Source organism: Styela clava, chromosome 11 (assembly GCF_964204865.1).
Source record: "Styela clava chromosome 11, kaStyClav1.hap1.2, whole genome shotgun sequence".
NCBI lineage: Eukaryota > Metazoa > Chordata > Ascidiacea > Stolidobranchia > Styelidae > Styela > Styela clava.
Window position 1 is genome coordinate 10674643 of NC_135260.1, and position 25895 is coordinate 10700537.

The 25895-nt window shown below is 37.1% G+C and overlaps 2 protein-coding genes across 2 annotated transcripts; both read right to left on the reverse strand.

Moving 5' to 3' along the window:
• Positions 1–3934: 3934 nt before the first annotated feature.
• LOC120347668 (protein CREG2-like) lies at positions 3935–14127 on the reverse strand. The gene is made up of 5 exons (XM_039417727.2): positions 13954–14127; positions 13399–13520; positions 8809–8975; positions 8296–8499; positions 3935–4480 (listed from the first exon to the last, which is right to left on the reverse strand). The coding sequence occupies exons 1-4, from the start codon at positions 14082–14084 to the stop codon at positions 8302–8304; spliced, it is 618 nt and encodes a 205-aa protein (XP_039273661.2). The 5' UTR covers positions 14085–14127; the 3' UTR covers positions 3935–4480; positions 8296–8301.
• A 7511-nt stretch (positions 14128–21638) lies between these two features.
• Positions 21639–24401, reverse strand: LOC120347634 (protein CREG1-like). Its single transcript, XM_039417681.2, has 4 exons — positions 24191–24401; positions 23468–23589; positions 22183–22349; positions 21639–21985 (listed from the first exon to the last, which is right to left on the reverse strand). The coding sequence occupies exons 1-4, from the start codon at positions 24328–24330 to the stop codon at positions 21791–21793; spliced, it is 624 nt and encodes a 207-aa protein (XP_039273615.2). The 5' UTR covers positions 24331–24401; the 3' UTR covers positions 21639–21790.
• Between the last annotated feature and the right edge of the window lie 1494 nt (positions 24402–25895).

Genomic DNA, 25895 nt, shown 5'->3' on the forward strand with positions numbered 1-25895 from the left:
TAAAATAATTGAAAAAAAAACAAAATAAATAAAACTGATTATAGAATCGGAAAAGCAAACAAAGTTCAAGTAAGGTTTAAACTTTAAAGCATACATATTTTAGATGGGAAGGTATTGATAAAAGAAGTAGTGCGTGTTCGCTCACCCAAAGGTATAAAAACTAATTAAGGCACTCACGCACGCACGTCGCACACACCAATGACATTAAACAACATGATGCGCAACCCAGGCATTTTTGGCCGAAGATCGTATCCGATAGCACGCTCCAATGCACATACTTGACGAGACGAAAACGAGCGGATGTGTGCTGCTTTCAAGGCATAGCACTAATGGTGTTCGTTCCTGCTTTGACAGTTGTTGTCGATTTTAATGATATATTGGAAAATTGAAGGTAAAAAGAAATCGGAAAAAAGTAAGGTAAATACTATTGTTGTATATCACACCCGGGCATTGCACTGTTAAGTACATGTGGGAAAGCCGACTTTTGCCAAATACTACGAAGTTATTAAATCAGTACGGTACGTAGTTGCCCATTTGCCGGAATTGCATATTTACTTACCCCTTACGGTTTCAAATAGTTCATGCACCTCCAATTAGATTATTTTTAATCAGTGAGGATATATACTCATTGCTGTAACATACTATTGCTCATTCACTTTTATTTGCGTATTGAATCAAAGGGTTAACAAGTTCACCTAACATTTCACTCATACCGGTCTATATTGTATAGTAATTTTCTGTAAACCCCTTTATTAGTTGGTTTATATACCAAATTCAGTAAAACATTTTTTACATAAAACATGAGATATTGGATTTATTAGCTTTTCCAATCTAAATCATATAGACTGCTTTATTTATTCTTAACGAAAATTATTAAATCTCCTCTCTTTCTTTAGATGTAAAAGTTGTGGGAAAACCTGTCTAAGCATTGTGGGACTCCTGCAGCACAAGAGGCAATAGCAAAAATAGAAAGTATATCAATCAAGAAATTAAGCCGACATAAAGCAAAACTTTCAACTATTCGTCCAACCTCAATTTTCTATTATTTATTCACATGACAACTGTAGCAGAAGGGGAGATATCAGAAGTCTGTCGACATATCAGTGACAGTGTGATTCCAAGAAATACAATCAGAATACTCCATAAATGTTTGCAATAGAAGAACAACCTATGGAGACATGCAAAGACATTTGACCCTCCGGTAGAGTTGTGTATGGCCCCTACATCCTGCAGGGCTTAAGGAAAATAACTAAAAATTCCAAAGCGTAAGATTGCATAAGCGGTCTTATTCGTAAAAATGCACAAAACATGCCAGACATACTTAAAACAGCTTTGGAAAATGAGGATTATGGGTCACTCACTACACCTGTGTTATATTTGATTCATCAACTTTTGGTAGTAGGCCTACTAAAGAAGAAATTCAGGAAATGGTATAATCATGATTCATGATAAAATACTGTTTTATATTTAGGACAACTTCAATCTAGACCAGGGATATCAAACTCGCGGCCCCGGAGAACTTCCAGTGCGGCCCTCGAACGCTTAACAATAATTGTAATTGTATTTTGGAGTTTTTTTTATCTAAGTGTAATAGATTTTTCAACCCTTTTAAAGTGAAATTGAATATTCACACAGAAAGCAATTTACTGAAAGTAGTTTTGGAAAGTTAATTTTTTTGTTCACATTTTGACCCAATTAAGAATACACATCAAGCTAGCAAAAGAATACTTGAATAAAACACTTGAGTGAATAAATTGAACGCAAAGTACATGAAGAAGGTGGCATTTTCGAAGAAAATGGAAGTTGCAATATTTCTGCATTTCACAAAATTTTGAAGCACATTGTTCAATTTGTCATATTTTCATCAGTACAATAAAAAAACACAATAAGCTCGGCAGTCAATATGACAATTTCGAAGACCAACTTCGAACAGAAAATTACCATGTGTTTGTATATTAATATAAATATACAACGAATTAGTGACTAAAAATTAATATCAATATTAATTCAAGCAATCCTATGCAATGTGGCGCGAAATGTCGTGTCGTATCTGTCATTTGTTTTTTTACTGATCTATTCATGAAATGATAAAAGAAACTTTTTTGCATTACTGGAATTAATTAAACATTCGCAAAGATCTAGAAAAACCCATGATCACGTGTCCTCGTTAGTTAGAGTTGGTACTATAAAATCATTTCAGCCTTGCCTTAGTATGCTGGTGACACAAAAAAGATGCCAAACGTCAGGACAAATGTAATTAAAAAAACATTGAGTTTATACTGTAGTATTTTTGTTAATTTCAAGTCCATGTATTTAGATTAAGTCATTTTTAGTGTATGTATTATTCTTTCCTTATCTAAAGCTTGTTCAAAAATGATTTTGATGGTTGTATATAGAATTTTATGATTTTTTGTAATAAATACAGTAACTTGCAATAATAGTGGAATGCAAATATTAATATGTAATTGCATTTGAAATTAAAGAAAATAATAAAACTTAATCCAACTGTTTAGTTGCATCACAATATATGTCACAAACTAAAACTATCTGAAAAATATCTTTCAAGTATACATTATCAAAAAGTGTTTTTGGCCCTTTTTACAATTTCCAAAATGCAATGCGGCTCTCAAAAACCCTTGAGTTTGACACCACTGATCTATTCTAGACGATTCAAGCATTGCTTTGGGAAATAATATCACTGCAATTAAATTGAAAAAAATCTCGCTATATTGAATACAAAATCGTTGCTATCATAAAGGTAAACCAATTCAGCCACTCGGAATATATTGGCCTTCACAAAGCAATGGAGGCAAAATTGAGAGTTCATGAGCTATGAACTTATGTTCTTTTCTTTGTCTTGAACTTTATATACTCCACAGCCCCTATTAATTTTTTTTTAATTTTAATTACCATGTGATGGTCATACATATCTTTAACTTGTATTTTCTGTCATGATGTATTATCTCAATGTGTCAAACTTTTAATTAGTGTGCATATTTTGCTTCCAGATGACATAAATGTACAGTATTGTCTTGTTTATTACCTCAGCTTGGAGTATTGACAAGAAAAAGGTGCCCGTAAATTACGTAAAATGATTTTTAACTCTTTGTTATAATCAGAATTCACAATTAATAGGAATCATAAACAGCCAACAATCAATGAGAATTATATGCCAAATCCCTCAGAATAAATTTGTCTTCTAAAATCGGAGGAAAGCAAAACATATAGGCAGTTTCCATTCATACAAGTCTTTCATGAAAACTTGCTCGAGCCAAACTAAATGAGCATCGTCAGATGATCGGTAAGATAATATTAATTAGTGGGCTATGAACTAAATTCCTAAATTTAGACACAAACCTATCTACGAGGCATTATGTACCAGCAATGTTACCTACGGTTAACTAAATATGTAATATATATGTCTAATAAATTAACCTACTGAAGCATGTTCGATAGGTGCAAACTTTGTGTTATGGAATTGTATCACAGCACCGTTAAGAGAAGTAAAAACAGTTTTGCATGACACTCTCTTTAAATGAAATTTCAATGTTTTAAGCGCAAACATTAAAATTACTAACTTTGTCATTATCTGCAAAATGTTCCACACAAATCTTTACGCTATCGCGTTTGTAATCTTCTCTGATAAAAAAAACGTCTATGATGTCCAGAATTACTCTTTACAGCTTGTCTGCCATTCCAGCTTCCCAAGTGAGCAAAACTTCTTAGATATAGAGATTATTTTCTTTCGTTACAGGCGCAAAAAGGCAGGCACTACACGTAAAGTAGACGCCGAGTAGCAAAAGCGAGCGGAAAACGGTCGTGAAAGGCGACGAGAAATATGTGCATTGGAGCGTATCATGAAATACAATCTTTCGCATGTAGTCTTATGGAGTGACGTCAGAGTTGCCTATCATGTTGTTTAATGTCATTGCACACACAAACATACAAATGAATACGCAATGAAGCGTTGGTTTTTGTAACTAGTTGAATCCCGCCTTATTTGCTATTTATTTCATTTGCTGCATCGTCAAAGTTTTTTTTTATTGTAGCAACTGTTCGTTCTTGAATAAATCTATAAAATCTTTCGTACAATTCCCTGCCTCACATTTGCCAGGTGGAAAAAAAGAGTTGTCGAGGTTACAAGATACGAAGAAACCAATATTCAAAAATTCTTTCGAAGATACCCTGTCTGATATATATACTGCTGTTTGAATTCGTGATAAAAAATTATTTTTTGTTTGCGCGGAATATCAGATAATTATCCTTCATGTGATTTACGTTAAAAGTGCAAACATAACTCACAATTCCCACAATGAATTTTCTATTCAATGTAATTTTTAGGGTCATTTTTTTGGAGAAAATGTATATATATATGAAATATTCACAATGTCAATGTTTGAAGAATTAATAACAATGCACTTCATTTAAGAAACAAAATTTGTTTTAACGAATCGTGTAGAGTAGACTGTTGGATTCTGCTGTCAGACCAATGACATTAAACAACATGATAGGCAACTCTGACGTCACTCCATAAGACTACAGGCAAAACATTGTATTTCATGATACGCTCCAATGCACATATTTCTCGTCGCCTTTCGCGTCCGTTTTCCGCTCGCTTTTTCTACTCTGCGTCTTTTTTACGTGTAGTACCTGCCTTTTTGCGCCTGTAACGAAACAAAATAATCTCTATATCTAAGAAGTTTTGCTTACTTGGAAAGCTGGAATAACAGGCAAGCTGTAAAGAGCAATTCTGGACATCATAGACGTTTTTTTTTTTATCAGAGAGGATTACAAACGCGATAGCGGAAAGATTTGCGTGGAACATTTTGCAGATAATGACAAAGTTCAAAGTTAGTAATTTTAATGTTTGCGCTTAATCATTGAAATTTCATTTAAAGAGGGTGTCATACAAAACTGTGCTGCGAGCCTGCGATACAATTCCATAACGCAAAGTTTGCACCTATCGAACTTGCTTTTGTAGGTGAATTTATTAGACATATTACATATTCAGTTGCTGGTACATAATGCATCGTAGATAGGTTTGTTTAAATTTAGGAATTTAGCTCATAGCCCACTAATTAATATTATCTTCTATGCAGGAGGTTGCAGGGCTGATTCAACTTGCAGCCTTACCGATCACCTGACGATGCTCATTTAGTTTGGCTCGAGCAAGTCTTCTTGAAATGCTTGTGTGGATGGAAACTACCTATATTTTTTGCCTTCCTCCGATTTTAGACAAATTTATTCTGAGGGATTTCGCATATAATTCTCACTGATTGTTGGCTGTTTATAATTCCTATTGATTGTGAATTCTGATTATAACAATGAGTTGGAAATTTTTTTACCTAATTTACTGGCACCTTTTTCTTGTCAATACTCCAAGCTGAGGTAATAAACATGACAATACATTTATGTCATCTGGAAGCAAAATATGCACACTAATTAATAGTTTGGCACATTGAGATAATACATCATGACAGAAAATACAAGTTAAAGATATGTATGACCATCACATGGTAATTAAAATTAAAAAAAATTAATAGGGGCTGTGGAGTATGAAAAGTTCAAGACAAAGAAAAGAACAAATGTTCATAGCTCATGAACTCTCAATTTTGCCTCCATTGCTTTGTGAAGGCCAATATATTTCGAGTGGCTGAATTGGTTTACCTTTATGATAGCAACGATTTTGTATTTAATATAGCGAGATTATTTCAATTTAATTGAAGTGATATAATTTCCCAAAGCAATGCTTGAATCGTCTAGAATAGATCAGTGGTGTCAAACTCATGGGTTTTCGAGAGCCGCATTGCATTTTGAAAATTGTAAAAAGAGCCGCAAACAGTTTTTGATAATGTATACTTAAAAAATATATTTAAGATAGTTTTAGTTTGTGACATATATTGTGATGCAACTAAACAGTTGGATTAAGTTTTATTATTTTCTTCAATTTCAAATGCAATTACATATTAATATTTGCATTCCACTATTATTGCAACATTTGCAAGTTATAGTATTTATTATAAAAAATCGTAAAATTCTATGTACAACCATCAAAATCATTTTTGAACAAGCTTTGAATTGGGAAAGAATAATACATACACTAAAAATAACTTAATCTAAATATATGAACCTAAAATTAACAAAAATACTACAGTATAAACTCAATGTTTTAATAATTACATTTGTCTTGGCGTTTGGCATCTTTTTTATGTCACCAGCATACTAAGGCCAGTCTGAAATGATTTTATAGTACCAACTCTAACTAACGAGGCCACATGATCATGGGTTTATCTGGATCTTTACGAATGTTTAATTAATTTCAGTAATGCAAAAAAGTTACTTTTATCATTTCATGTATAGATCAGTAAAAAAACAAATGACAGATTTTTTCGACAAGACATTTCGCACTACATTGCGTGGCATAGGATTGCTCGAATTATTATTGATATTGATTTTTAGTAACTAAGTCGTTGTATAATTATATTAATATACAAACACATGGAAATTTTCTGTTCGAAGTTGGTCTTCGAATTTGTCATATTGACTGCTGAGCTTATTGTGTTTTTTGATTGTATTGATGGAAATATGACAAATTAAACAATGTGTTTCAGAATTTTGTGAAGAGCAGAAATGTTACAACTCCCATTTTCTTCGAAAATGCCACCTTCTCCATGTACTTTGCGTTTAATTTAATTACTCAAGTGTTTTATTCAAGTATTCTTTTGCTAGCTTGATGTGTATTCTTAATTGGGTCAAAATGTGGACAAAAAAATTAATATTCCAAAACTACTTTCAGTAAATTGTTTTCCGTGTGAATAATCAATTTCACTTTAGAAGGTTTGAAAAATCTATTACATTCAGATAAAAAAAAAACTTCTAAAATACTATTACAATTATTGTTAAGCGTTCGAGGGCCGCACTGGAAGTTCTCTGGGCCGCGAGTTTGAGATCCCTGGTCTAGATTGAAGTTGTTCAAAAAATATATGATAGTATTTTATCATGAATGATGATTATACCCCTTCCGGAATTTCTTCTATAGTACTACCAGAAGTTGATGAACCAAATATAACACAGGTGCAGTGAGGTACCCGTAATCCTCATTTCCAAAGCTGTTTTAAGTATGTCTGGCGTGTTTTGTGCCTTTTTACAAATAAGACCGCTTATGCAATCTTACGCTTTGGAATTTTTATTATTTTCCTCAAGCCCTGCAGGATGTGGGGGCCATACACAACTCTACCGGAGGGTCAAATGTCTTTGCATGCCTCCATAGGTTGTTTTTCTATTGCAAATTTCTATTTTCAATTGCATTATATTTCTTGGAATCACACTGTCACTGATATGTCGCCAGACTTCTGATATCTCCCCGTCTGCTATAGTTGTCCTGTGAATAAATAATAGGAAATTGAGATTAGACGAATAGTTGAAAGTTTTGCTTTATGTCGGCTTAATTTTTTGATTGATATACTTACTATTTCTGCTATTGCCTCTTGTGCTGCAAGAGTCTCACAATGCTTAGACAGGTTTGTCCACAACTTTCACATCTGAAGAAAGAGAGGAGATTTATTAATTTTCGTTAAGAATAAATAAAGCAGTCTATATGATTCAGAATGGAAAAGCTAATAAATCCAATATCTCATGTTTTATTTAAAAAATATTTTACTGAATTTGGTATTTAAACCAATAAACTAATAAAAAGGTTTAGTCAGAAAATTACAAGCATTCGTGGCTCCAAATAGTTGAGAAATCAGACTATACAATATAGACCGGTATGGGTAAAATGTTAGGTGAACTTGTTAACACTTTGATTCAATACGCAAATAAAAGTGAATGCGTAATAGTATGTTACAATGAGCAGCAATCAACAATGAGTATATATCCTCACTGATTAAAAAAATCTAACTGGAGGTGCATGAACTATTTGAAACCATAAGGGGTGAGTAAATATGTAATTTCGGCAAATGGGCAACTACGTACCGTACTGAATTAATAACTTCGTAGTATTTGACAAAGGCTGGCTTTCCCACATGTACTTAACAGTGCGATGCCCGGGTGTGATATACAACAATAGTATTCACCTTACCTTTTACCGATTTCTTTTTACCCCAACTTTCAAAAATATCATTAAAATCGACAACAACTGTCAAAGCAGGCACGAACACCATTCGTGCTACGCCTTGAAAGCAGCACACATCCGCTCGTTTTCGTCTCGTCAAGTATGTGCATTGGAGCGTGCTATCGAATACGATCTTCGGACAAAAATGCCGGAGTTGCGCATCATGTTGTTTAATGTCATTGGTCAGACTACAAATTTGCTGCAAAGTAATCTTCCAACGATACAACAGATCCTCCAGTTCCGAAGTAATCGATCAACCAAACCATGTCAATATCCAACTTGGTAACATAGAAATCATGAGAAGATGGCCACGACTTCATAACTGGGTGCCTTTCAAATAAAGATGCTAAAGCAAACTTTCTTTCTTCGCTACTAGTAACATTGACCTGTAAACGGAAAATTTTGATAAACGGCAAACATTCATTGTATATAATATATACAGCCATTTCCTCACAAGAAAAACTATTCCTGAATTATACCAACTTTTTAGAGGCGGATATGAAAGGTGACGCACATACAATCAAAATACTGACATATGTTAACATTATAAAATCTATTACATGTGTAGCTTCACCTAAAACCAACCCCGCAGCCAAATATACCCTTTATGGGGGAGGCAACCAAACTAACGAGGTATGAATGTACAACGATGGAGTGCCTTCAGCAACGATTCCAAACAATATAGTCGTATTTACCATTCTCCCCGATAAGGTCAGTTTGGCGCATCTCGGGTCTTCAGGATCGAAGTCCTGAGTTCCGCAATATGTGGTCTCCATCTCCGATAAAGCGAATGAAATGATTGGATTTTTCAAAACATCTTGAATGCTGACATCAAAATGGGTGACGTAAAAATACGGTATTCCTGTACCGAACAAAAAGATGTGGGATAGTAAGATAGGTTGGAAATTAGTCCCCTTATATATATAAATAGATTTATGGAGCGTTGTGGAGTTTGGGCGCGGGATTCAAATATGTCGGCATTACAGGATAGAAATCTTGTTTCAAATCCCTTCCTCACCATCTCACCCAGCGAAGACAATAACCCCAGAACAAAATGACATACATAATTCAACACGAGTTTAATTAGTCGGATAGGTGACAGCACATTTGAACCTACGTACATTTGAACCCGTACATCTGAACCCGTAATTTGAACCCAGGACAATTGCACCTGTATACTATTGCACCTATGGACATTTGCACCTACGGACATTTGAACCCATACATTTCCACCCATGGATTTTAGCACACGCATATAGATTGAACCCGCGGACATTTGAACCCGTGTACGTTTGCACCCGCGTACATTTGAACCCATGTACATTTGCACCCGCGGACATTTGAACCCGTGTACGTTTGCACCCACGTACATTTGAACCCATGTACATTTGCACCCGCGGACATTTGAACCCATGTACATTTGAACCCACGAACATTTGCACCCGCGGAAATTTGAACCCATGTACATTTGCACCCGCGGACATTTAAACCCATGTACATTTGAACCCACGAACTTTTGCACCCGCAGACATTTGAACCCACGTACATTTGAACCCGCGTACATTTGAACCTACATACATTTACACCCGCGTACTTTTACACCCGCGTACAATTGTACCCACAGACATTTGCACCCATGAACATCTACACCCATGGGCATTTACATTTACGGATATTAGCGTCTTTACATATACACCCTACTGTCACCCTTATCCTTCCATGCTATATACTATAGTATATAGGATTGAAAGGTACACTTAGGATTCTTTCTCCAAATGCATACGTAGCGAAAACAATCAATATTACCATGGAATTGTCGATTATATACTCGAAGGCTTTATTACTATTTTCTATATATTTAAATTATATTATATATTTATATTATACTCCGTCTGTCACTGTCATCGCAATTGTCGATATCATAAGACTCAATGGACAAAATGTTCCGCTGTAGAATGCGAGCCAAAATTGGGGAGTATGATTTGTGCTTTGAACGGTCGACGACTCTTGAAGAGCGCGAGCAAGGATTTTAATTGATGTGTTAGTTCGATCCCGCGCAAAGTTTTTCCTCGCATCAATGCTCTTTTTCCCTCGCAGACAATTCCAAACTGTTTCTTCAAGACGTTGCAGCTGCGAAGATGACAAGTCCCTTTGCGAAAATAAGTTGGAAACATGGCGCCTACATTTTCCAAGACCACAAGAGGAAACGACTTACTGATTTACAAAGGCCACGAATATTGTAAGCGAAATGATCGGGTTTCAGATGCTACTCATTGGCGCTTCCGTCAGTTTAGGAACATTCGATGTAAATCGACTGTTGTTACGATCGGTGAAAATGTAATAAAAGAACTAGGATATCACAGTCATTCTGGCGACAGCATTAAGACTGAAGTTGGGATCATCTGTGCAACATTAAAAGAAGCAGCATCAACACCATCAAATACATCGACAAGATATATTTTAGGTGAAGTATTGAATAATAGATCAACAGATGTACTAATGCGCTTGCCAGGCAAGTCGACTCTGGAGGCCAATATACGCAGAGTAAGGCGACAGAAAAATTGTTCACATACGAATCCTACAAGTGCAAGCTTTGATATTCCGAGCGAATATTTAGATATCATTTTGCATGACACTGGCCCGGAGGATCGTCATCGGATAATGGCTATTGGAGATCGATCACTACTTGCACATCTAGATAGTGACACATATCTTGGCGACGGTACATTTGATGTGGTGCCCGATATTTTCTTCCAGTTGTATACAATTCACTGTAAAGTGAGCGCATCCTATCCACCATGCGTATATTTCCTATTACGAGACAAGCGACAAGAAACATACGTTCAGATGTTGGAAGTGTTGAAAATCATTTTCCCAAATGCTAACCCCACCAAAATCATTGTTGATTTTGAAATAGCAGCTATCAATGCATTTCATGCACAATTTCCTCTGGCCGATATTAAAGGATGTTATTTTCACCTGTCACAAGCTATAATTCGAAAAGTTGGTTCTATCGGATTAAAAGAGAAGTTTGAATGTTTACCCTCTTTCAATCTGAATATTAGAAGTTTGGCAGCTCTGGCTTTTGTTCCCATTAACGAGGTTGCCGAAGTCTTCACCTTGCTTTGCAACACTTTCGAAGATTCGCCCGAATGCAATCAACTTTTTCAATATTTTGAATCTACCTACATTCGTGGACCTCAAGTGGGTTCACGTCCAAGAGAAGCAAGATTTCCCCCTCGATTGTGGAACTATGCCAAAGAGATTGAAATGATGCCTTCGGCCCCAAGAACAACAAACGCTGTAGAAGGATTTCACAACGCCTTACAAGGAATGTTAGAATGGGGTTTGCTGAATGGCCTACGAAAAGACATTGCGGTCCACAAACTGACTGCGGCAAATGCTCATGTAGGAGTTACGGCCCACCAAAGATCAAAGTATGTACAACTTGCTGTTAGGTTGTCAGTTAAAGTTTTTTCATACGGAACTGAAACCGAAAAGCTGAGGTATCTCCACTCAATAGCTCAAATGCAGTCTATTGGATTTTGACTTTGATCGTGATATCGTAAAATTTCGTTTATCGTCATTATTTTGATTTGTTGTTTAACTATTGTATCATAATTGATAAATTCCTATTTTGTAAAACGTCCATAGCTACTCTATCTCAAAATTGATCGCCCATTCGACACAAATTTGTGAGTGATAACTTTATTGAGATATTAAAATAAATGTAATCCGTAACCTATGACGTCGTTTGTAAATTGCAATATCATATTTAACAGACCCTATATGCTGAATATGTTCGATTTACTCTAAATAGTGTAAACAGCAAAAACCATTTTTGGCCACGATAATGATTGCAAAACTTCTTCACTTTCGAATATTCAACATATTTACATGACTTACGATTTCTATGTATAGTTTTGTTCTGACATTCTAATGAAACAATACTTCAATAAAACTGGCATTTGGCTATGAACATGTTGTTACAAAAATGGCATAGTTTCATTATCTTAATTTCATATTTTCTTAGAAACGAAGAATCTGTGCTTTTATTTATTTATATACAGACAATAGTATTCAATTTATAGATTGATTTTAGGAAAAATGGCAAAACCTGATTTGAGACAACACTCATTTTCAACAGTAAAGCGTGGTCGTGTATGCATACATATATAACAATTTTGTAAACATGCTAGCAAGAAAACATGAAGTGCCCACAGAGCTCCCAAATCTCATGCTGGGCGGGATATCATAGTAGGCGTTTTCGGTGCAATAATTTCAGAACAAATTTATAGGAGTTGACCACTAAAAATATTACTGTAAAGCTAGTTTTAGTAAGACCCTCATTTAAGACTTTAGCTTTCTAGGTCATCGTCTGTTTTGGAGATCGCGGCTAACGAATGAGATAAGGATTTACAAATGTCAATGTAAACAGCAAAAGAAAAAAGACCTTGGCAGAACAATGTTGTTTATATCGTTAAGAGATGTTTATCCCTCGGACTACAATGACACTCAAAAATGCTTGCTTCGTAGAAGCGGGTAAATGCATATACATCAAAACTAAATACAAGTGAAACAGTGTTGAAATTTAGAATATTGAGCTTGCGCCTGTAACATGAAAATTATTTGCGACTTGAAATTGCCGTTGGGGCAAACATTTTTTGTGAAAATGTACGTGGGTTCAAATGTACGCGGGTTCAAATGTACGCGAGTTCAAATATATTATACGTTGGTTCAAATATACGCGGGTTCAAATGTCCGTGGGTTCAAATGTACGCGGGTTCAAATATACGTGGGTTCAAATGTCTGTGGGTGGAAATATATATGGGTTCAAATGTCCGCGGGTGCAAATGTTCGTGGGTTCAAATGTACATGGGTTCAAATGTCCGCGGGTGCAAATGTCCAGGGTGCAAATGTTCGTTGGTTCAAATGTACATGGGTTCAAATGTACGCGGGTGCAAACGTACACGGGTTCAAATGTCCGCGGGTGCAAATGTACATGGGTTCAAATGTACGCGGGTGCAAACGTACACGGGTTCAAATGTCCACGGGTTCAATCTATATGCGGGTGCTAAAATCCATGAGTGGAAATGTATGGGTTCAAATGTCCGTAGGTGCAAATGTCCATAGGTGCAATAGTATGCAGGTGCAATTGTTCTGGGTTCAAATTACGGGTTCAGATGTACGGGTTCAAATGTACGCGGGTTCAAAGATAATGGAACCAGTCGGATAGTGTATTGGTGATATGAATTGGCCACAAGAAGCATTTTTATCAAGCTGACCTGTGCCATTTTCAATAGGTCCGTCACAGAAAGATAATATATTCGAAAATGGTCTCCCAGCTATTTCTTCCAAAGTCGACGTTGTCGAAACGACTGCCCACGACGTTGCATGCACCAGGTATCTTAAAACAAGAACAACACCATTATATGTGCGTTGATCGATATAAACCAACTAACATTAAACATTCGTAAATTATCACTAAAACTAGATCCATTATCATATTTTATAGGGCGTAAACAACGTCAGCATTTACGTTCATGGTTGCCCAAAACATAAATGCCTACATCGCAGAGATATAACGTGAACAACGTCAGAATTTACATTCAACGTTGCCTAAGACATGAGTTTCTGCATCGCATATCTCGCACACTAATTCCCACACAAATCTAACATTATCAAAGACACCATATCAATTGAAAACCGTTATTTTACATACAAGACCATGAGAACGCGCAGTCAGCTTTCTTGGAATTGGACGCAGGAAACAATACGTCACACACTGCGTTTCGAGTACTTCCTGTCAAAGTAATTCTAAATGAACCTCAGATACTCGCCTTGCAGTCTTGGCCTTTTCTTGGTGTGGTGGAGGCGAATCTTCAAAACCCCATTTTCCTTTGTATACCATCTGCGCTGGAATACCACATATTGTCACAAACAACAAACATAATTTACCAAAACTATTCATATTAACTTATAATATATTTATTTTTCTTGACCAGAACAAGGATCTGCTTTGTTGTTTAATATAAATAAAGTATATAAAGTAAATCAAATATACATATTTATCGCCTCGAAATCTCCGCGGAACGACTCTTTCGATGGACAATAATGATTTTTCGTTGAGCAAAGTAATCAACCATTTTAGTAATTTAATCCAGCATTTAAAATATCTTGCTTTATTATAATTTACTTGTATTCGATTTAACCTGCGGTTGCGTCGACAATATAAACGAAAAATATATTAGAAAACTCCCTAAGTCTGCTATAAAATCTCACGGAGTAAAATTTATTTTAGTACAATAAAAATTGATTGAATATACTTTATAATTATCTTATGCTATCACCAAGACTCGGGAAAAGGTCGCGTTTCCAACCTTATAATATAAATCGTATAACATTAACACAAAAATTTCCGACGGCAATTTAAAGTAATGGATAAAAAGGCAAAATCCGCGCATAATTAACTGTGTGTTCGATTCTAGTGACGTTATGATTCTCAACGCCGCTCAAACTTATGCGAAATTTTGCAATTTACAATGCCTAAAGAAGCGTTTTCAATCTGTCGTGGCACTCGCGGGCCTCCTACAACAGAGTGTTTACGGTTTTATTTTTAGTATTTTATATTGCCGCTTTTCAATGAAAAAATTTGCGTCGCCGATTCAGTCCTTTATTTGATTTAAGCAACCTACTCACCGCCGATTATTGTATAATAACACTCAGCAAATTCACAATTCTGGGCGAGTAAAAAAAGAAAGTAAGTATTATCGTTGTCGTGAAATAATTGTTGTGATTCAGGGAGAATAAACACCAACTTAAAAGTGTTTACGTCACGCTGACAAAAACAATCGTTAATTTTAGCAAAAAGCTGTACGAATTGCCCAAAAGTATAAATTGATAAAATAATATTCAATATTTCACGAATTTTAAAAAAGTATCCCGTCAGTAGTTTAAAAAGTCGCTAGTAGTTGAACGATTAGTTTAAAGTAGCAAAGCGTTTCTGAAAGTAGCCAAACCTGGTAATGCTGCACCGCACATGCTTATCTAGACTGATTTCCCGTACAGATTTCGGTCTCTGATTGATTGTTTTTCCGAAAGTAGCAAATGGGGCAACACTGCAACGCACGCGCTTATCCATGATTTCGTGTACAGATTTCGGCCTCTCGTCGATTGCAGTTGAATATTGCATGTTTTTTCAATGAATTTGTCGAATTGTTATTTTTGTCTGAATATAGTTTGTTTGTCGGACTACTAAAATAAATGTCTGAATCTGCCTCAAATCACTTGGCGTGCCATGAGAAATCCTCTCGCGTGCCAGACATAGGCGTAGCCAGGGGGGGGCCAGAGGGGCCATGGCCCCCCCCAAAATTTTCAAGCATTCCATTCCTAATCCACCAGTTTTGTGGCATCTTGTCTCGTCACGCTTACTGATTGTCATTGTTACGTCACAAAGACTTGACCGTTCGCTCTTATGAGCAGTATGGGAAAGACCGTTACGCAACTTTCGGTCAGTTACTCGGTCTTGATTTGTTCTCGCCGGATTTTTATTCGAAACGCTTGGATTTTGATGACCAATTTACTTCGATGGCTAAATTTAAACAGGCGAAATTCGATAGTTTTTTTCAGCGAAATAAAGACTCGCTTTCCTCAAATACATCAATAAGCGCTTCTCAGGCTGTGGATGCACCGGTTACGTCAGTTACGTCTATCACTTCTATTCCCGAAGATGAACTAATAATCAACGAAGGGAAAACAAACGATCTTGGATTTATTCTTAAGAAACATACACAGCTTACCGATGCGGAGAGATACAGGCTTCTAACTTCGGATGGTCCGAAAAACGTGACGATTCTGGATACTGTTAGACAAAGTCGTCGTAAATTTCTCAAAAAATGGCTTGACGATAACAGATTTTGCAGTTGGTTAGTTTACACCCAACTCTCTGATGGGGGTGGTTTGTGTAAGATATGCATAGTCATGCAAGCACGTTTGAAGCATGGAACTCTCAGGGACACTGCCTTTGTTACAAGACCATGCATTGACTACAAAAAATTTATGGAAAAGGCTGTAGCACACCGAGACACAAATTACCATCGAGAATCAAATATAGCTGCGAAAATTTTTGTCAAAAGCATGGAAACTGGTCAAAATGTGCGTGCAAACGTGGAGGCCCAATATGCTACGCAAACAAAAGAAAACAGACGAATAACTAGAGCTGCGTGCAGCTTTAACAGGCTTCCCGCGTAAAAAAAGCTGAAGACGCGTTTTGCTCACTGGAGCGTGAAAGCGTGGTCAGTCATGCATAAAATTTGCAGTTTATGATGGGGGACTTATTATCTGCATGTGATGTAAATTTCAAGTCTCTAAGTAGGGTCGTTCTCGAGAAGAAGATGAAAATGTAAAATCCTATATGGCTCACTGGAGCGTATCGCCGAGGTCACTCATGCGTATCCTTGATATGTCGTATCCGGAACATGTTCATTAATCATTGTTATGAATTTCAACCCAATAGCATGTATCAATTTTGAGAAATCGCGAAAAAACTGAAAACGCGTTTTGCTCACTGGAGCGTGAAAGCGTGGTCAGTCATGCATAAAATTTGCAATTTATGATGAGGGACTTATTATCTGCATGGGATGTGAATTTCAAGTCTCTAAGTAGTGTCGTTCTCGAGAAGAAGATGAAAATGTAAAATCCTATATTGCTCACTGGAGCGTATCGCCGAGGTCACTCATGCGTATCCTTAACATATCGTATCCGGAACATGTCCATTAATCATTGTTATGAATTTCAACCCAATAGCATGTATCAATTTTGAGAAATCGCAAAAAAACTGAAAACGCGTTTTGCTCACTGGAGCGTGAAAGCGTGGTCAGTCATGCATAAAATTTGCATTTTATTGCTAGCTGAGAACTTCTGCACATTTGACGTGAATTTCAAGTTTGTAGGACCAATTTGAAAAAAAAATAATAATAATAATAAAACACAGGAATACAATAGGTTCCCTGCTGACAAGCAGCGGGAAGCCTAATGACTTCCATCGTCAAGACTGTCTTGTTCTGTGCTTCGGGTAACATACCCTTGCGCGGACATTTCGGGGATAATGGAAATTTTGTGAACCTTCTTCTATTTCGTATCGACGCAGGGGATGAAGATTTGAAAAGGCATTTCGCTCGAATGGCCGGAAACGCTAAGTATACAAGACCGATGATACAAAATGAAATTCTCAAGGTAGCAAGCAACATTATAGTGCAAGATATCGTTATGGAGGCTAATAAATCGTTTGTTTCCGTAATAGCCGACGAATCATGTGATATTTCTGGGAAAGAACAACTAAGCATCGTTTTGAGGTATGTGAAAGGTGGTGAAGTGTGCGAGCGCTTCACAGGATTAGTGGAAATGGATTCTGTTTCTGCCGAATCAATCTCCTCAAATATTTTGACCCACCTCTCTGGTATGGGAGTGAATTTGCAAAATCTTGTGGGGCAAGGCTATGATGGTGCAACGACAATGGCAGGTCACGTCAGCGGTGTGCAAAAACGCATTCGTTATAAATACCCGCGCGCAATATTTGTGCACTGCGCTTCTCATTGTTTGAATTTGGTCATAAATGACCAAAGTAAAGTTGCAATCATCAGAAGCACCTGTGATATCATTCGTGAGACTATTCGTTTTTTCAGGGAGAGCCCTGAAAGGCGCGCGGGTTTAGGAATTAACAACCCTTTGTTCTGCCCCACCAGATGGTCTGAGAAGTACAAGAGCATCCGAATCTTCAAATGCAACATCAAACTAGTACTTGAGGCTCTTGATTCTTTGGCGAGAGATGCTAACAGTGAGACGCGGGCGAAGGCTTTTTCTCTGAAATCTGCTCTAAAAAGTCGTCGGTTATCTACGCCGTATGTTTGATTGGTCGATATTCGGCACTAATGGAGCCACTAGCGCGCGCACTTCAGGCGGTCGGGGTCAGTGTGCCGTCAGTAAAGAACCTCACATCCTCTCTTCAGAGCGTTATCGCTGAAGAACGCAATGACTCTGAAATCGCATTGAATATTTACAAAGAAGCTTGTGAAATAGCTGGCTTGAAAGAGTTGACAATACCCAGAGTAGTCGAAGTACAAGTTTATCGCGACAATGTCTGTGCTGATTCAGCATCCCAGTATTTTAAGCGTTCCGTATATCTCCCATACGTCGACGGCTTGAGCTGCTCTATTCGGGAACGCTTCATTGACAACCCATCATTTTTTTCATTGCTATCAATTCTTCCACCGAACAAACCAGTTCACGTGGATGAGGTAGAGCGTCTGTATTTATTGGATAACCTCCAGAAGGAAGTGAGACTGTGGATAACTTCTTTAAGTTCCGACGTTAACGACGAATGTTTGGAGGGGCTTCTTCTGAGCGCTTGAGATTATCCAAGCGTGTACACCGCAATACAGATTGTTATGACGCTACCAGTAACCACCGTTGAGGCGGAGCGGTCTTTCTCATGCATGAAACGGGTAAACACATGGCTGCGCTCATCAATGACGTCCAATCGCCTTTCTGATTTGTGTGTGCTTCACTGTCACCGTGAAATGGTCACCGAGGAGAAAATTAATCGAGTTGTGTCGAGCATAGTTGGCGGGAAGCGAAGGATGGACTTTTAATCGGGGCGATGTATTTTACTTATTCAAATTGCGTTGTTAATATTTGTTGTTTCAAATAAAAAATTGTTTATTAATGGATTTTGTATTCACAAAAATCCAGCTGAGTAATTGAATCAGTTTGCTTGTTGACCAACTGTTGTTGTTTTGCGCTTGAAGAACGGGTGTTTTAAACCCAATATAATTTCTAAAATTTTCAAATTTGGCCCCCCCCAAAATTTTGGGCTGGCTACGCCACTGGTGCCAGAACTGGCACGCGTGCCAGGGGTTGCCGACCCCTGCTGTAATCATTGGCCTGCTGTAATCATTGCATTGCATTTCCGAATATTATGTATAAATCAAATAACTCAATGATTGTTTTAGTATTTGGTATACCCTTGCGTTCACATCAGCGACAGCTGTTGAATACATTAAGGGCTGATTTCCAAACCAAATTAATTTTATTTTGAGTTTTATCCTCTGCCTTGGATTTGATCTTCCTTATCACCGCTTGTAAATTAACCGTGCCTGTTTAAAGTGAACGGTAACCGAGATGCAGATATTTATTAAAATGATAATTGAGTTTCTCATGCTTTTCTATGGTGTTCATGTTATTTTAGTATTAGATCAATGCTCTTCAACAGGGGTTCCGAGGAACCCTAGGGTCCCGCAATACATGCAGTGGGGTTCCGTGAGTTTATAGGGTTCCTTAGAGGTTCCGCGTTTTTTTGTTTTTTTTTTCAGGGGAAATCATTTCTTGCTTCAGCATGTTGACGCGTCATTATAAATATTCTTAGACCACCGTGTTTCATTCAAACTCCGAGTAGGCCAGTTCGTCAAACAGGAGGTTTAGGCACAGTGCAGTTAATAGACAAAACAGAAATATTTTCGGTTGTTGCATCACTTTGGTCATTGTTCAACTAACAAGAACACTATTGTTGAACCATAGTTACGTATGTTCAAAGTATGTATCTATTGCTTGAGACTAGAGAGAGTATATGCTACAAACTAGAGATGTTGTTCAGCTTTTGTTGGAATATAGTAAAAATAGTGTGAAACCCAACTTCTTAATATTTAGTCAATACAGATGAAGCATCTTATGTGAGGCGAAATAATAACAACGGTGAAGGTCAGGACAGCAATGAGCAAAGTAGTTCAAATGCAAAAGAGGCACCTCCTCCTCCTCCAAAATGAACCAAATGTAATTCAATTGCCAAAGATGAAAAAAAAAAGTTATTTTGTTAACCGGGGTTCCAAAAAAAACGAAAAATTATATCAGGGGTTTCACAATAACAAAATTAGATAGCTAAAACCTAGCAAATTTACGATTGCGTGAATGCTGAATGTTGATTTATAATAGCGATTAAATAAATTTGCAATAAGACATTTATAGGCCTTTGTGCCTAACAGAAGGCCAGACGCTAATTATAACTAATTCCTTCAAGTTTTAACGTTTTTTTTCAACAAAACAACACCCCGAAATACTACCGGTAATCTGGTTTGACGTTTCTAAATTTACGGAGCGGTCGGTACGTTTTTTTGCAAAATATGGAATTGAAACGATACGTTGAGTGCAAATATAGCATATAACACTATAACCCAAAGACAACGACTTTTCAAATTTGTCGTTCTTTTCTGATTGCGAGCGCCGTTGGGAAATCTCGCACAATTCACAATTGAATTGAAGACGCGCGAGTTCGGTGTCCAAGCAGAGCGGCGCAGAACACGTGGTACCGGTTATTCGAATAGTGGAATGCCATTCGAATATTTTATTATTCGAATATTTTGCCCAGCCCTAGTTGTTACGTGTGTTGTTGTGACTTGGTATTTTAAATACGCACTTAAAGGTTTGTTGCTATTTTACCTTGCGTTGTTTGTTTGCGGCTCTTCATAACTTTGAGGTTTGAAATGCGGCTCTGGGACTAAAAAAGTATGAGAACCACTGCGCTAAGCGATCAAAACGTCGAAGAATCATCTACGACGGTCTATATGTAGCTAAAATAGCTCAGCCTTTGATAATATGATATATGTGCTTTGATGATCACAAGTCTTCTCTTCGCCAGTCCGGCGTATATCTTGCTGAGCATTAAGAATACGATTGCCATCGCACCCAGATCCGAATCTCGTGAGGGAATTATCTGCGAGAAGATTACTAGACTCCTCGCCGCCGTAGAGTGGTTCATGCAATCTGAAAAAAAAAAAAAAACTGGCTATGACTAATCGCAACTATCGTATCGCTTTGATGAGCTGGTGTCGCGGACCAAAGTGTCCACGTTTATATTGTGTGTGTAAATATATTGTTATGTTCATAAACAGTTATGTTGACCCCTGTTTGATGCTTTTTTGTCGGATTTGGACTCCGACCACTCACTACACGTGAGAGAAAAATTGTGTATTTCGATCTCTCTTCTCTGGTCGCTGCGCTGGCGGACGGACGTGCTTATGTTGTTAAAAGGTTGATACTGGAGATATTGCCGTACAATAAACAACTAATCCGGAATCCTTGAGTCTTCTGATTCATCTACAACCACGGTAGCAACATTCTTCGTCCGTGACACTGGTAACTAGACAAGAGGCCGTGGTCGACATATATCGGCTTTCCTCTACTCCTGAATAAATATGTAAATCCTATCCTGTCAGAGCTCTACTTTTATGGTTCTGGGTTTCTCACTTTCTACTTTTCTTTTCAAATATATGTCCATCATTACAGCAATATTGCGTGCTTCACTAATAAACAAGGTAATTAGGTACAAGATTTTTGTTGGGTGATTGGATCAAAGACGATATCGAAATGACTGCACAACCTATCCCACACACGACTTATATCTGGCTCAATATGCATATCACAGCCAAGACACGTCCAAACAATGACGTAGGCAACTTTAGTTATTGGTCAAAACTTATTTTCAGGACATTTAATTGTTTCAGTAAATAATTATTTATATATTTTATGAAATATAAACAATATCAGCAATTAAAGAATAAATAATGCACTTCATTTTAGAAACAGACTTTCAATGTCTCAAATCGATTGTTAGATTCTGCTGCCAGACTACAAATTTGCTGCAAAGTAATCCTTCAGCGGTACAACTGATCCTCCTCCGAAGTAGTCGAGCAACCAAATCATGTCAATTTCCAACTTGGTAACATGGAAATCATGAGAAGTTGGCCAAGACTTCATAACTGGGTGTCTTTTGAATAAAGATGCTAAAGCAAAATCTCTTTCTTCATTGTTGGTAACATTTACCTGCGAAGCAAGTTACAGCAACTTTAGAAGACGAATTTAGAAGCAGACTAGCGTAACATACGAACAACTCGAATTGTATAGCGAAATTCATCAACTCTTACGGCATTAAAGGTATTCATAAAGGTTTGTATGTACAACTGTCAACTATGAAGTATCATAACATTGATTGCAAACTACCGGTATATTGCCGAATTTACCATTTTTCCTGACAAGGTTAGCCTGGCGCATCTTGGGTCTTCGGGATCGAAATCCTGATTTCCACAATATTCGGTCTCCGCCTCCGACAAAGTAAACGAAACAATTGGATTCGTCATAACATCTTGCATGCTGACGTCAAAATCAGTGACGTAAAAATATGGTATTCCTGTACCGAGTAAAAAGATGTTATGTGGCAGTCGAATATGTTGGGATACATTCATATATGTATATAATTGTTAAAGCGTGGGACTTGAATACATTAGCATTGCAGCCATCTCAACAAGGATTTAATGAATTGAGTAGACACTGCCGGACAAAGGTCGCGTAGGGCTATCAACCGTTTGGCAAATTGGCCTCCTAGGAGATACAGTCATCTTTAATACCAATACTGTTGAATATATTCGTATATAATTCGCAGATAAAAGCGACTTTCCTGACAACAATGATGCGAATGCAAAATGATTAGAAACTGATGTACATGTAAATTTCGTGTCCAACAATTGATCTGATATATCCGACCATGTATAATACGGTCATAAGTAGCAATAATAAAATCTAATGGCTCAATTGTGTTACAACTATTTCAACTTTAGTCACCTCTAAAGTGTGTTTTATGATGTAGTCCGAAACAAAGCGCAAACGCTATTTGCCAACGGTTGCAATTTCAATTCTGTTTCGTCATATAGATACTTTGATATATCGATAATAAATTCACCTAAACAGACCATTGTCATTGAAATGGTTTAATTTGTAACTCAATACAACCACAAACCCAAATTGAGTACACTGGTGGTAAACGGTAATTATCGCGATGAGGTGGCTTTTGAGATTGCGAAATATTCAGAGTTGTTGATCAAACGCTGGCGATAACGAAAGTATTGGCCAAAGGTGAAAATTATTTCGTCTTGTAAGCAAAGTTTGGACGCAATGTCATATTGACATGACGTAATCGTTTACTCTTCTGCGTATTACTAAAAATTTCTTTGGCGACTTCAAGGCTGCCACGACCTTGACCGAGAATACATTAACGAGAATTTCAGAGTGATTTCTTGTCAAACCATGTTAAAATAAACAATTAGAGATTCCAGGTTCAAGTCGTGATTTGGTGGCGCAACAAAATGGGGACATACGCTAAAACATTATTATTAGTCATCCAAAATTGGATGCTTGTCTGGGCTATTATAAGGTATAAAAAAAGAACAATATGACATAAATAATTAAACATGAGTTTAATAATGCCACAGTGTATTGATTGGTCCTTAGGAGCATTTTTATCGGTCTGACCTGTGCCATTTTCAATAGGTCCGTCGCAGAAAGAAAATACGTTCGAAAACGGTCTTCCAGCTATTTCTTTCAATGTCGACGTTGTTGCGACGACTGCCCACGACGTTGCATGTACCAGATATCTTAACAAAGGAACAAGTTACTTATATGGGAATTGGTCGAGATGACCAACTTCCATAACACATTCTTAAATTATTACTCAAACTGGAGCCATTATCATGTTCAGGAGAAAGTAAACAACGTTAGCTTTCAAGATTGCCAAGACATGAATGCGTATTTCGCACGTATTTCGTCAAACGTAACTAATACGGAAAGGAGTAACATCGCTGGAACAATGCTATTGATTATTTTCTCCACTGACCGCTAAATTCTTCAAAAAAAGCAAAGATTGCTATTTTCCACTTCCATGAATAATGTTGACGAGAATTTCGTTAGAATAGACGATTTCCATTATTAATTATACCATATAATTTAAAGAAATTTCACACAAAATATAAAAATAAACAAATTCACGAATAGTATATACCTTTGAACATGCGTTTTCACTTTTCAATGACATCTGATTCCATTCAATATCGTAAATATTTATTTGAGACGTTCAACTCTCGAGGGACATTAACATTATTCAGACTGCTTTCTTAAACTTGGACACAGAAAACCGTACGTTTCGAGTAAAATGCAGGGAGTAAATTTCTGTTATAGAGCACCGCTTTAGATACTTGCCTTGCAGTCTTGGCCTTTTCTTGGTGTGGCGGGGGCGAGTCTTTAAGGTCCCATCTTCCTTCGTATATCTTTTGCGCTGGAATAGCACATATAACCAAGAAAAACAGACAAAATTTGCCAACAAATGTAAAACTATTCATACTAATTTAGGTCGACTGAAAGTGCCCTGCTCTATGGTTTCGCTGAAATTGACAGAGCAAAATTATATGCAAGTTGATTGTAATTATATAGTAGAATATTTAAGCGATGTAATATGGTCATATACTGCAAAGTTTGTAACAAATGGAAACTAAGCAGCTCAGAGACGACAATTTACGCTTTCCGCGCAGAAAGAAGTATATATATATAAATTTCTGATGGAGAGTTTATAGGCACCAGCAGCACTGACTGATTCTCTCAAAACTTTATTCTTGCGAAAGTATATTTTCGTAAAACTACATAGACGCTTATTAATGAGTAAACTAACACAGACGAATGTCGCAATATTTACAATAAAGATTATTTAAAGTCAAGCCACATTTCGTTAATGTAAAAACATGTGGTTGGTCCGCTGTCGCCTACGTACAAATATCTGTTCATTCTCATCCCCGACCACTTTGTTTTCACCTCCGATGCGCTGAGATTTACGGTATTAATAGACTATCGTATCGCTTCTAATATGCAGGAGTACTGTCATTCAAAGATGAAACTAGTCTGACATGCGGCCAGCCTCTTACATAGTTTGGTTTTGCTACATCCCGATGTATGCGATCTCTTCACTATTCGAATGTCACCTCCATAGTCAAAAACGCTCACTGCTAAGTTTATTACATTATGAAACTGAGGAAGTTCTACAGGAGGTGGGTTTATTGTATGCGTCACTAGTAAACAACTCGATTGAAAACACCGTGTTAGGACCAAAGATGAATGAACACCGGAATGACGACGCACCGATCCCACACACGACTTCGTAAATAGCTGACTCAATATGAACATCATAGCCAAGCCATGCCCAAACAAAGTTGTAACCTGCTTTAATTATATGTCAAAATTTATTTGTCGCCAAGCAATAATCACTTTGATACCGAACCTCCTTTTATGAAACGCTTGGGATAGTATAAATAATTTTCAGATCTGGCATAACGAGTGCGAGGTAATATGCTTTGAATCTGGCCACTCGACGAAACATTTAATAATGTATTGGCGGATATTTTACTTCGGAAAGTGCCTGTATAAACAAAACAGCCTTGTACGAGCACCTCGTAAAATATTTACCATATTAGGACGTTGGTTGGCTTGTTGGATAGACAAGACTGGTTTTGTAAATGTAATTCATTTGGATTACACATTTTATCGAAAAAAGTAAACAACCAAAACAGACTTTCGGCCAGGTATGAGCTCAAATACCGTTCATTGCATTGGAAACTCCCGATCCTGTCGCATAATATCTGATTTCCCAGTCTGTTGCTTCCAAAACTATGGATATCTACGGAAACCTTTTTTACGTTCCAACTGAGCACGGCTTTAACTATGAATTACTTCTAGTCGGTATTTTCAAACAATGCATGAAAGGTCAGCCACATAACGGGTGAATATGGCAACTGTGAGCCAAATAGCTGCCAGGTGATCCTACACGTGCTTGTTGAGAAATAATGGTCATTATGACGTTTGAAGCACAAAGACATCAACCGAATAATATGATTTCTTCGGGAAAGCAAGGTAAATT

Bases quoted from the DNA above. Each gene is read 5' to 3' on its own strand.
- LOC120347668 (XM_039417727.2), bottom strand. From the start codon at position 14,084: ATGAATAGTTTTGGTAAATTATGTTTGTTGTTTGTGACAATATGTGGT. The intron at 13,521-13,953 runs GCGAGTATCTGA...TCTTGTTTTAAG, and splicing joins GAAAAGGCCAAGACTGCAAG to ATACCTGGTGCATGCAACGT. The intron at 8,500-8,808 runs GTAAATACGACT...TTCCGTTTACAG, and splicing joins TGACCTTATCGGGGAGAATG to GTCAATGTTACTAGTAGCGA.
- LOC120347634 (XM_039417681.2), bottom strand. From the start codon at position 24,330: ATGAATAGTTTTACATTTGTTGGCAAATTTTGTCTGTTTTTCTTGGTT. The intron at 23,590-24,190 runs GCAAGTATCTAA...TCCTTTGTTAAG, and splicing joins GAAAAGGCCAAGACTGCAAG to ATATCTGGTACATGCAACGT. The intron at 22,350-23,467 runs GTCAGACCGATA...TACTCGGTACAG, and splicing joins ACCTATTGAAAATGGCACAG to GAATACCATATTTTTACGTC.